General features: G+C 35.5%; 1 protein-coding gene across 7 annotated transcripts in view; it reads left to right on the top strand.

The window, feature by feature from the left end:
- Positions 1-13,508, top strand: part of PRKDC (protein kinase, DNA-activated, catalytic subunit) — a 249,288-nt gene that overhangs the window by 104,329 nt on the left and 131,451 nt on the right. For all 7 annotated transcript variants that reach the window (XR_006607272.1, XM_045081811.1, XM_045081746.1 and 4 more), the window contains 4 exons: positions 229-333; positions 1,405-1,572; positions 3,274-3,401; positions 11,520-11,727. Coding sequence is in view for 6 of the 7 variants with exons in the window: in XM_045081811.1 (XP_044937746.1) it covers positions 229-333; positions 1,405-1,572; positions 3,274-3,401; positions 11,520-11,727 (609 nt within the window). In the remaining variant the exon portion in view is untranslated. The remainder of the gene's footprint in view (positions 1-228; positions 334-1,404; positions 1,573-3,273; positions 3,402-11,519; positions 11,728-13,508) is intronic.

Below are 13,508 nucleotides of genomic sequence, written 5' to 3'. Positions count from 1 at the left end.
TCAATTATACTCATTATCCCTTCCCGTACTTTACCTTGTTAGTGTCTTTACATGCATTGTCTTACCAGATAGACTTAAAATATTTCAGAACAAGAATTGTTAAAATACTGTTGAAGCCGAGGAACAAATTTGTAGATTATTTCTGAAATTAAAAAACTTGGAAAATTTGTTAATGGAAATTAAAGGGTTAATATAGAAATGTATCATGTTTTATTTCACCTCCTTTAGATTGATTCATCTGTATCCTTTAATACAAATCACAGTGCATTCCCTGAAGTCTTTACAACATATTCTAGTCTACTTGCTGATTCAAAGTTGGGTTTACATTTAAAGGTAAGTGATGCACAAGATTTTTTTTTCATATTACATTCTCCATTATTTTCCCATTTTATAATTTTACATGTTTGTGATGTTTTGTTTTTTATTATGGAAAATTTCAAATATATTCAAAAGTAGAGAAAAACTCCTGTGTACCTGTCACTCAGCCTCAATAGCCATCTATCTGTGGGCATGTCTTTTTCAACTATGCAGCCACTCCTACCCTTTAAGGAGACCTCTGGCATCATGTTATTTGATCTATGCATTCTTTTTTGTCTCTCCAAATGATAAATATAATCACAATGAGTTTCCCATACTTAGAAGAATTAATATTTGTTTTTTCACATGTGTAGTTCAAATTGGCTTTTTTGAGAATTGATGTATTAGTGAATGACAGAATTTAAACCAATACTCCATCATTTTTCTATTAATAAACATCTTGTTAATTTTTAATATCTTGGTAACTTCTAGAGTCAAGAACTTAATATTATAATTTTAAAGTCCTATAATAGTTAGATTTTATGCTCTAATAAAATGTGGCCTTAATGAAAGATGTCTTTTTAGTAGACCATAAGGATATTTCTTTGGAATTTTCTGTTTTGTGGTTAATCACATTTCTCATTCCTCTGTATGAGGGAGCCAGGGAACTTTTTGCCATGCAAGGGAGATAGGAAATATCTCCTAGTTCTTTTAGCTCGTTATAAAGTTATGAATTAGTTCTGTGAGAAATATTTATAAATTATCCCATAGTTTATTCAGTATGCTCTTTCCACACCAAACTTATCCAGTGTATCTCTATTAGAGTCTATATTTGTAGAAGAAATCACACAGCATCATCATACAGTGTCTTATTTAATTACACATGTATAGCCCTGAGTTGGCCCACTGGCCTCTAGAGTAGAAGCCAAGATAGAGTATTGTGTTCAGATTGGTTTTCAGTGTAATCTAGAAGGTATTCTAAAGTCATTCATTGAGTTTACACATTGCTTTATTTGAAAAGCTTTAAGAAAGCAGTAATTTTATTTATTCTGTAGGATACGTAAGCCCTGACTAGTACAATTTCATATGTCTGCATTGCTCCCACAGGGTCAGGCTGTAATTCTTCTTCCATTCTTCACCAGTCTTACTGGAGACAGTCTTGAGGACCTTAAGCATGTTCTTGAAAATCTTATTGTTTCTAATTTCCCTATGAAGTCTGAAGAATTTCCCCCGGGAACTCTGCGGTACAATAATTATGTAGACTGCATGAAAAAGGTTAGTTTTTAGTGTACCAAGTGAAATTAAAAGATTGTTTTTCTGTTACATTTCTTGATGAAAAGAAGTAAGTGAAATATACAGATTCAGAGATATATTGTGACTTTAAGAATTCAGTTCAATTCATTTTGAAAGCTGGGTAGCTGTGGAGGTAGATGCGTATCTAAATCCTTTGGAATTCATTTGCTCCCATTTTAAATTAAAATCTTTTATACAGAAAAATCTTGTAAAATATTCTATGAATAATATATAAATTTTGAAAATTAATGCCAAAAAGAGCTAAGAAATAGAATAAAGTAGTGGTTATTTGAGAAATACCTAGTGATTATCACCTATATTATTTAATATACAGACGAAGGTATCTAAAATATCAGTGGCTTAAACAAGGTGATAGATTGTTTCTTCTCTACAATACTAGATTGTTATTATTTATAACAACTACATACAGGTTTTCCCTGCTATCCAAAAAGTGGAACATTTCTGTGAGAACATTTAAAGCCAAAATGGCATAAAGCAAAGAAGCAATTACCATTAATTTGTACAGGAATTTTTTGAGCATTCCCAGACCCAAAAAATGTCTTCTCTTAGGCCCTTTTGATACCAAAGGACACATCTTGCTAACAGGTGCACAGGATGATTGAGATAAAACAAGATGTTCACAGACAACAGTTCAAAGCTATGACACCTTGATGCTGAGATCTGCGTGTAGTTTCAGGGGAAAGAGCTTGGTGGTTCCACTCTCAGTGCTCAGGGTACATGCTCCCTCTAGCTTGCCAGTCACCTTTCTTGAATGGTGCATTCCTGCAATCAGCAGGTCATTGATGGGGTGACATCATCATGCAGGTGCCATCTAAGTATCCTGTTCCTAAGCAGTCTGTTACCTGATGGTTATAGCATCCACAAAGATTCTACGTAGATCTTCGGTACTTTCTCTTAATGTAAATGTGCTAAAGTAAACATAAGTACAGTCACTGAACATTTGAAGGAAGCTTCCAATCTAAAAATAAGTAAATCAACATGAAAAAGGAACTCAGAGGTAACTGAGTCAATGAAGGGAGATGGGAGATGAGAATATTAAAGAAACTGTAACAGTAGCTTCAGAGATGAGAGGACGTATTGTGTCCATGAAGTAGAACAAATAACTTCTTTTGGAAATTAAATATATAAAAGCAAAATTTTTAAAAAATTCACAAAACAGAAGGTAAAATTGAGGATATTTTCTAGAAGGTAGAACAGACAGACAGTGAGATGGAAAATGGGAGAGTAGAGAACTTTAGATGAACAGCCTAGAACAGCGGCTGTGCAATGAAGATGGTGTGGAAAAGACGTGTCCAAAATAAAAAAGCCCCTAGAGTACCTGGAATGGTGAGGACAAAGACCTCAGTGAAAGTGCATCGTCATGGAATTACAGAACCTGGAATCAGATCTTTCAGAAGATCCTGACTGCTGTAAGAAGGCAAAACATTTGCAAAACCTTAAAAGAATCAAAACTCAAGAATCAAAAAATCAAAAGAATCAAAAAATCAAAAATTTAGCAAACATTATTATATGCCAGGCATTCATTGTAGCTGCAGAGATTGCAAAAGTGTTAGCATTTGTTACTTCTCTGTGAAAAATAGTTTTAATTTTCTATTTTGTTATTAGTACTTTTAAGAACAAAACAAAGATAAAGACCCATGAAAATTTTTTTTTTTTTTGTAGTTTCTAGATGCATTGGAATTATCTCAAAGTCCTGTATTGTTGCAGTTGATGACAGAAATTCTTTGTCGGGAACAGCAACATGTTATGGAAGAATTATTTCAATCTACTTTCAAAGAGATTGCCAGAAAGTAAGTCATTCTATTCTAGTCTGGGACCCGAGACACCGTATACTTTTTATTTCTGTGGGAAATTATCTTCTCTTTTCCAAAAAGTTCAGTGCCAAATGTCGTCAATTCTCACGACTCAATTTTATTTTGTTTTTCTTAATGGAGAAAACTTGTGAAAGTTTCAAACATACTCAAAGCTAGGGTAAGACTGAAACTGAACATCCAGGTCTAACATGCATGAGGATTTTCCAGCCTCATCAACTCGGTTTTAGCTTCATTTCTTTTGAGCTGTAGTTACTGTAATAAAGCAGATCCCTGATGCCATGTCATTTTACCGCTAATTACTTCTTTTTATTTGTTAATTTTAGTTCATTAGCATGCAATGCAGTAATGATTTCTGCAGTAGAATTCAGTGATTCATGACTTACATACAACACCCAGTGCTCATCACAAGTACCCTCTTTAATAACCATCACCCATCAAGCCCATCCCCCACATTCTCCATCAACCCTCAGTTTGCTCTCTATTGTTTTTTTTTTTTTTTTAAGATTTTATTTATTTATTTATTTGTTAGAGAGAGGGAGCGAGCACAAGCAGGCAGAGGCAGAGAGATAAGCAGGCTGATCTGAGCAAGGAGCTCAGTGTGAGACTCGATTCCAGAACCCTTGATCATGACCTGGGCCAAAGGCAGCAGCTTAACTGACTGAGCCATCCAGTCATCCCTGTTTGCTCTCTGTTGTCTCTTATGATGTGTTTCCCTCTCTCTTTTTTTTCTTTTTTGTCTTCCCATATGTGATCTGTCTTGGGGGGTGTAGGGGGAAGAGGGAAGGTGTGGGAGAGGGGCACAGGCAGACATGAGGAGAATCTTAAATAGGTCCCGTGTCCAGTACAGAGCCCCACACAGGCTCAGTCTCACAACCCAGAGATCATGATCTGAGCCGAAATCAGGAGTTGGATGCTTAACTGGCTGAGCCACCCAGGCACCCTGGTTCATCTGCTTTCTTTCTTAAATTCCATGTATTAGTGAGTTCATATGGTATTTGTCTTTCTTTGACTGACTTATTTCACTTAGCATAATACACTCTCACTCCATCCACATCATTGCAAATGACAAGATTTCTTTTTTCTTTAAATGGCCAATTAATATTCCATTGTATATATATATACCCCATCTTCTTTATCTATTCGTCTGTTGATGGACATTTGGGCTCTCTCCATAGTTTGACTGTTGTTGTTAATGCTGCTATAAGCATCAGCATGTATGTACTTCTTTGAATCTATATTTTTTATTCTTTGATTAAATACCTAGTAGTGCAGTTGCTGGATTGTAGGGTAGTTATATTTTTCACTTTTTGGAGGAACCTTGATACTGTATTCCAGAATGGCTGTACCAGGTTGCATTTCGACAAATAGTGCTGGAGGGTTCCCCTTTCTTCATATCCTCACCTGTGCCTGCTCTTTCTTGTGTTGTTAATTTTAACCGTTCTGACAGGTGTGAGGTGGTATCTCATCATGGTTTTGATTTGTGTTTCCCTGATGCTCACCTCTAAGTACTGCTGTATGTATATCTAAAAATACAGTGTTTTTCTTTGGTTATTATAGTACCAGTATCAGTGGAGCAAAATTATCAGTAATTTCATTTTCAGATGTCTGAAGCATTTGTAATTGTAAGTGCTTCAGACTGTTGGAGTCTTTTAATTCTGGCCCAAATGAGGTTCTTAAATGGCATTTCACTATTGTATCTCTTAAGTCTGTCTTCATCTAGAACAGTCCCCCATCCCCTAACTATTCTTTTGTTGTTAAAGAAACCTGAACACTTGGCCTGCATAATGTGTTACATCCTCAGTTTACCTGATTTTTTTTCCTGTTCTTTTTGTTTAACTTGCTCCTCCAGCCCCAGTTTCCTGTAAGTGGAAAGTTAAGCCTAAAAGTTTAGTTAGATTCAGGTTTAAGTAATCTTTGGCAAGATTACTTAGTAGTGGTCTTTATATTTCATGTTCATGGCATTTCGGAGTACATAATGTCTAGTAATCTAATTTTCATGTTTAGCCATGTATGACACAGCCTTTTGCTAATGTTCTAGCATCCACTTATCATTGTTGCCGCAAGTCATTGATTTTATCAGGAGTTGCCAATGGTCATTTAAAAAATCCCTTTTTTAGGGGCACCTGGGTGGCTCAGTCGGTTAAGTGTCTGCCTTTGGGTCATGATCTTGGGGTCCTGGGATCAAGCCCTGCATCAGTTCCCTGCTCAGCAGGGAGTCTGCCTCTCTCACTCCCTCTGCCCCTCCCCCAACTCATGTCCTCGCTCTCTGTCTCTGTCTCTCTCAAATAAATAAAATCTTTAAAAAAGTATTTTTGAGGGGCACCTGGGTGGCTCAGTGGGTTAAGCCACTGCCTTCGGCTTGGGTCGTGATCTCAGGGTCCTGGGATCGAGTCCCACATCAGGCTCTCTGCTCAGCAGGGAGCCTGCTTCCCTCCCCTCTCTCTGCCTGACTCTCTGACTACTTGTGATCTCTGTCTGTCAAATAAATAAATAAAAAATCTTTAAAAAAAAAAAAAAGTATTTTTGAAAATTAAAAATTCTTTTATATCTTTGACATTTAAGAGCTAGAATTCTATTGTAATGAACTTGCCTTTATCACTCAAGCTGTTCAGTTACCCAAATATAGTTTTAGTATTTTAGGACATTACAGTGGAAAAAAGGGAACAAATTTTATTATTAATTTATTATTATTTTTTTAATTTTAAAAGATTTATTTTTTTATTTTTAAAGATTTTAAAAATTTATTTATTAGAGAGAAAGAAGGAGAACATGAGTGGGGGGAAGAGCAGAGGGAGAGGGAAAGAGAGAGAGAGAATCTTGAGCAAACTTGATGCTGAGCCTGGAGCCCAGCATAGCACTCAGTCTCACAACCTTGAGATCATAACCTGAGCTGAAATCAAGAGTTGGACATTAGCTGACTGAGACACCAGGTATTATTAATTTATTAATTACTAACTTTTATTATTTTTTAATTTTTAAAGTAAGGGCTTAATGTCATGGATACTTAATGTGACCACTGAGTTTTATATTGATATGTAAATATCCATGTTAATTTATCTTACCTAACATATCATAAAATTCACCTATTTTAAGCATGATATTTAATAATTTTTCATAACTTTACCAAATAGTACAATCATCACCATAGAGTAATTTCATCCTCTCAGTAAGATCCTATGTTAACTACCATTCCCATTCCCAGCCCCAGGCAATCACCAATCTACTTTCAGTCTTTATAAATTTGCTTTTTCTGAACATGTCATATAAATGGAATCATACAACATGGGATCTCTTAGGTCTGCCTTCTTTTTTCAGCAAGGTTTGGAGGTTCATTCATGATAGCATGAATCAGCAGTACATTTTTATTGACATCTTTAAAAAATCATAATTAACCAACAACTATAGAACGTCCTACACAACAGGGCAATACACATTCTCTTTGAGCACATATAGAAGCCATAAAACAAGTCTTAAATTTAAATTTAAAATGATTGAAATCTTACAAAGTATATTCTCCAACCACAATGAAGTTAAATTAGGAATCAATAACAGAAGAAAACTTGAGGAATTCAAAAACATTTCTAAATAACCAACTACTTAATATATTTCTAAGTAGCCCTTAGGTCAGAGAAGAAATTAAAAGGGAAATCATGTAGCATTTTGATCGGAATAAAGTATATCCAAATGTATGAGATGCAGCTAAAGCAGTGCTTACTTAGGAATATGTATCTTTTAATACCTATATGAGGAAAAAAAGGGAATATCCTCAATCAATAAATATAAGCCTGTGCCTTAAAACCAAGAAGAAGAAAACTAAACTGAAAGCACACAGGAGGAAGGGAATAATAAAGATTGGAGTGAAAAGTAATGAAATCGAAATTAGAAAAATGGTGGAGAAAAATCAATGAAACCAAAACTGGTTCTTTGAAAAGGCAGACAAAATTGATAGACTGTTAGCTGGACAAACTAGGACGAAAAGAAGGTACAGTTCATGAAAATTAGGAATAAAAGAGGGAACATTACTTCTGACCTCTCAGAAATTAAAAAGATAATGGGAAAATATTAGAATGACATCATGTCAACAAATTCAGCAACTTAACTAAAGTGGACAGATTCCTAAAAAGTCACAAATTACCAAAACTGACTCAAGAAGAAATAGAAAATCTGAGTATATGGGGTTTTTTTGTTTGTTTGTTTTTTTAATTTTTTTAAAAAAAATTATTTGACAGAGAAAGCGAGAGAGGGAACACAAGCAGAGGGAGCAGGAGAGGGAGAAGCAGGCTTCCGCTGAGCAGGGAGCCAAATGCAGGGCTTGATCTCAGGGCGCTGGGATCATGACCCGACCCAAAGGCAGACGCTTAACAACTGAGCCACCCAGGTGCCCTGAGTATACCTTTAATAAGTAAATAAATAGAAATGTTCATTTAAAAATCTTCTTACATGGGAAAGCCCATATCCAGATAGCTTCCCTGGCAAATTTTCATCAACTATTTAAAGAAGAAATAAGGGAGACACTTCATGAAGTGGAAAATAGGGGAGAAGGAAATGAATACTTCCCAACTTCTCCTTTGACGCTAGTCTCATACAGATAACAAAGCCAGACAGAAACATTGCAAGAAACCTATAGACCAATATCCTTCAAGAATATAGAAATTTTTTTTTAATATTTTATTTATTTGTCATAGAGAGCATGTGCACATAAGCAGGCAGAGTGGCAGACAAAAACAGAGAGAGAAGTAGGCTCCCCACTGAGCAAGGGTCCCAATGTGGGACTTGATCCCAGGACCCTGGGATCATGACCTGAGCCGAAGGCAGCCATTTAACCGACTGAGCCACCCAGGTGTTCCAAAATTTTTCAAAAGTATGTTAAAACACCAAATGCAGCAACTTATATATATTCTACACTATAACCAATTGGGATTTGCCCTAGGAATGCAAAATTAGTTGAGCATCTAAGAATCAAATAATATTATATACTATATTAAAAGACTAAAGGATGAAACCACATTATCATTTCAGTAGGTACAGATAAATTTTCGACAAGATCCAATATCCATGATAAAAAGGACAAAAGGTCATCCATGAAAAACCAACAGCCAACAAAATATTTAATAGTAGAAGACTGAGTGCTTTCCTCCTAAGTTTGGGAACAAGGCAAGAGCATCTGCCCTTTTCAATTCAGTGTGATACTGGAGGTTCTAACCAGTGCAGTCAGGCAAGAGAAAGAAATAAAAGGCAACCAAATTGGGAAAAAAGGAGCAAACTCTTTTTCTTTTCCTTCTCTCTCTCTCTTTTTTTTTTTTTTTTTTTGATAGCATATGTACATGTGGTTGGAGTGGTATGGTATAGAGGAAGAGGGAGAGAAGCCCAAGTAGACTCCAAGCTGTGTGCAGACCCTGAGTTGGGGCTCAATCCCATGATCCTGAGACCATTACCTAGCCGAATCAAGAATTAGAAGTTCAACTGACTGAGCCATCCAGGTGCCCCCAAACTGTCTTTATTCACACATAGCATGAGATAGAAAATCCTAACGATCTGCAGAAAGCTATTAGAACTAATAAACAATTTTATAAAATTTGTAGGCTCTAGGATCAATGTTAAAAAATCAATTGTTTTTCTATTTATGAGCAGAAAACATTCAAAACTATAATTAGGAATTACACTCATAATAGCACCAAAAAGAACAAAGTACTTAAGAATAAATTTAACAAAAGAAGTGTAAGACTTGTACACTAAAGATTACAGTAACCCATTGCTGAACAATATAAAAAAATTAAAGATTTAAATAAATGGAGAGACATTCTATGTTCATGACTTTGAAGATTCAATATTGTTAACATGGCCTTAAGTTGATATGTAAATTTAATACAGTCCCTCTCAAAATTCCAGCAGGACTTTTTTGTATGTGTGCAGTTTAAAATTGTGGTCATTTTAATTGTAACTTACCTAGAATATACTCTAGGATAAACAGTGAAAGTTTATGTTCTGAAATCACTTGGTAAAATGTTTTTCAATATGTGGTTATTAAGCCAATTAGTTAGGTATGCTTATTTTAGTTAATATTCAGATTTTAGAAATTTTTTTATGTTTTTAAAATATTTACATGATTTGGAAGCCATAATTGTGTAATGAGCTGCATTTGAGAGTCTTGCTTTTGTCCATGTCCCCTCTCTTACTCCTCTTCACCCCCTTTTTTTCCACATCATATCTTCTACAGATCACTCCCTGTCAATACATAAAGATCTTCCTCAATCATTTTTTATTTAAAATAACTGGGTAATTATTTGTTGTACAGAATTAGCATAGTATTTTGAAGCAGACCCATGCTGATAGACTTTTGGGTTCAATCTTTTGTTAAAAATAATAACACAGTGAATAGCCAAATGTATATGTCTTTTTTTTTTTTTTTTTTTTGGCCAGTGTATCTTTAGAGTGGATTCCTGAACATAATTTAAAGGTAAATGCATGTTTTATTTTGCCAGCTTTCACAGCATCCCTTCTTTGGGGGCTATAATTATTTGCATTTTCCGGCATATGGGTGTGTATTTCATCACAGTCTTGCCAATAGAGTATATTGTCAAACATTTGGATTTTTTCCAATTTTATAGGTGAGAGAGAATTTCTCAGTGTTGCTATAATTTATATTTCTCTCATTATGAATGAAATAGAGCATATATTCATCTATTTCAAGCTCACTTGCATTCATGTTCAATAAACTATCTGCTGGACTTTTTTTTTTTTTAAGGTTTTATTTATTTATTTATTTATTTGTCAGATCGGGGTAGAGCAAAGCAGGGGAGAAGTAGGCCCCACACTGAGCAGGGAATCATGACCTGAGCTGAAGGCAGATACTTAACCAAGTGAGCCACCCAGGTGTCTCTGCTGACCCATTTTTGTAATCAGATTTGAATTTTTTTCTTTTCTTCCTCCTTTTAGCTTACTCTAGAAGAGTTTTAGGTCTATGCATCTCTGCTGTGCTCATTATCAGGAAGCTCCTCAAAAGGATTTAAATCTAAGATAGTGCCCAAATAAATATTACAGAAGCCCATGTAGCATCTAGTAGTGTCCTGAGCCTGATTGAATTACTTCTAAATCAAACATTTGCCCTGGTTCGTGTTTGAATACTCTGTATCAGGATTTTAATGATCATTTAGTCTTAACCTCGTATTTTTGTAGGTGAGGAAACTAATTCTGTATTCTTGGTTTATAGACAAAAGTCTTACAGAGATTGTTCAAATATCTTATATTCCAGATGAGAATATAAAGGGCCAGATGAATATATCTCTGTATAGGAAATGGGGATTGCAATTTATTACTAAAAAGAGACTAGCATTTTTCTTTTTCCTTTTTTTAAGCTACAGTTTGTTAATTACCATAAAATACATCATTAGTTTTTGATGCATTGTTCCAAGATTCATTGTTTATGTGCAACACCCAGTGCTCCATGCAATACGTACCTTCCTTAATACCCACTGGAATTTTTAAATTATACCTCCTGAGTTTCAAATTCTGAAACTGTGATTGTCTTCAGGCCTGAGACTCTCCCAAAGCCTTACAGATGTTTTCTTAAAAAAAATCAGATTTGAAAGTAAATGAAAACAGTTCCTCTTAATGCCTAAGTTTGGCATGAAGATTTCTGGGGATGAGTACAATAATATGGTTCATGTACAAATGCTGCTTGTATTTCATGGTTTTTATATATAATACTTTTTTTTTCATTATTTATTTATTTTTTATAAACATATAATATATTTTTATCCCGGGGTACAGGTCTGTGAATTGCCAGGTTTACATACCTCACAGAACTCACCATAGCACATACCTTCCCCAATGTCCATAACCCCATCCCCCTTCTCCCAACCCCCACTCCCCCAGAAACCTTCAGTTTGTTTTGTGAGATTAAGAGTCTTTGATGGCTTGTCTCCCTCCCAATCCCATCTTGTTTCATTGATTCTTCTCCTATCCCCTTAATCCCCCACGTTGCATTTATATTTTAGATTTAAAGTCATTGGTGGTTGTTTTGTTATGTGGGTAGACACTTGTAAAATATTAGTTCAAAGCAGGGATGTTCATATAATTTTCTTTCTTTCTTAGGAGTTCATGTGTCACACAATTAGCCCTTTTGGAAAGGGTATACAGAATGTTCAAGAGGGATGACCTGCTTTCAAATGTTACTCGCCAAGCATTTGTAGATCGCTCTCTCCTCACCCTGTTGTGGCATTGTAGCCTGAATGCTTTGAGAGAATTCTTTAGCAAAATTGTGGTGGATGCCATTGATGTGTTGAGGTCGAGATTTACAAAGGTATAGTACATCTATTATTAAGTTTAATATTAGTAAGAATTGACAGATCTTCTTGAACAGTGTCCTTAAAAATTACAGTGTGTTCACTCAGAGGATCTTTATTGCTCAACGAGCATTACCTCAACAGTTTGATAACAATCTGTAGTTACAAGGGATCTGCATTAGTTTCCTCTGTAATAAACTACCACCAGTGTAGCTTAGAGCATCAGAAATTTATTCTCTCATAGTTCTGCAGGCCAGAAATTAGTATCCTTGGGTTTAAATCAAGGTGTTGTGAGGCTCCAAAGGCTCTAGGGGCAAATCCATTCTTTGCCTCTTCCAGCTTTTGGTGGCTACCAGCATTCCTTAGCTTGTGGCCTGATCACACTTCTTTTTGCTTCTGTGGTCACATTGCCTTGTGTCTAATCACTTTTATAAATATATAATTGCATTTAGGACCCATTTGGGTAATCCACCCATCTCAGGATCGTTTACTTGATTTTATCTGTAGAATCCTATTTATCATATGAGGTAACAGTCATGGTTCTTGTGATTAGAATGTGGGTATTTGTAAGGAGATATTATTCATTTGAATATAGTCTGCCTGCACCGAATGTTCCCACTTGCCAAATACATTTATCCCATCTCAACATCCCCCAAAGTCTAAATGTATTACCTTACCTCATCAACTTTTAAGTCCAAAGTTGTATCTGCATATCATCAACTCTGAATCCTAACTTTCATCATTTAAATTGTAATGAATCAGATGTGGATGTGATCCATCTTGGGGCAAAGTTCTTTCCATCTGTGGAAACATGAAACTAGAAAACAAGTAATTTGTTTCCAGAAGACAGTGGTTTGACAGGTGGGGTGACTGTTATATTCATTCCTGTTCCAAAAAGGAGAAAGTGAAGTAAGAAAGAGGTTAGTGTTCCATAACACTTTCAAGGTCCAGGGAGGCAAATTCTGTTAGGTTTTGAGACCCAGGAATAATGCTTTGTGGCTTTATGTTCTCCCCTCTGGATCAAAGCCTTCATTCTTGTAGTCATTCTGCTTTTTTCTTGAAGAGTAGTATATATTGGCAGCTGAGTAGTTTTATCAGTCTGTTTCTTACCTGTAGAATTCAAAGAGTACAAGAGCCCTTTTTTTCCCCCCTCATTTCTTTTTGTCTTTATCCCATTCAATCCAAGCTGGTGGTATTTCTTCTGATATGATGTTTTCAAAAAAAAGATAGCTCTCCTTTGTGTGTCTTGGAGGTTTTCTCTATTAGACAAGAGAGTCCTCCACTAATCTTTGGTGGATAATTGCGTCTCTGTTCCTGGTTCTGCTGAAATGGTTGAGGGCATCCATGAATCCCATGCTTAATTTCTTCAGCACTAGCTCAAGATTGTCCAGCCGTACACCCTTGTTCTTCTCTCCAGACCCACTTTTCTAACAGTGAATCCGCTCTAATATTAGCATCTTTTACCATCTGGGTAAACTGAGAATTTCTCAAATCATCACGTTCTTTTTCCTTAGCAGTTCTTAATTCCATTTATCTCTTACACCTCACACTGTATTATAAGCAGCAAAGAAGAAAGCAGGCAAACACCTTCAACAAATTTACTTGGAAATTTTCTCAGCTAAATGTATAAATGCATGGCTTACAATTTCTGCTGTGTTTGTAACTATAGAACATTATTCAGCTAAGTTTTCTGCCACTGTATAACAAGGATCCTCTTTACTCCAGTTTCCAAAAATGTGTTATTTATTTCCTTTTGAGACCTCACCAGAAACTACTTTAATATCCAGTTTCTACCAAA

The sequence above is a fragment of the Mustela putorius genome, unplaced genomic scaffold, assembly GCF_011764305.1.
Source record: "Mustela putorius furo isolate JIRA1106 unplaced genomic scaffold, ASM1176430v1.1 tig00000056_pilon_pilon_pilon, whole genome shotgun sequence".
NCBI classification, from domain to species: domain Eukaryota; kingdom Metazoa; phylum Chordata; class Mammalia; order Carnivora; family Mustelidae; genus Mustela; species Mustela putorius.
The sequence above is the reverse complement of the archived record's forward strand: the minus strand, read 5'-3'. Positions and strand labels throughout refer to the sequence as shown.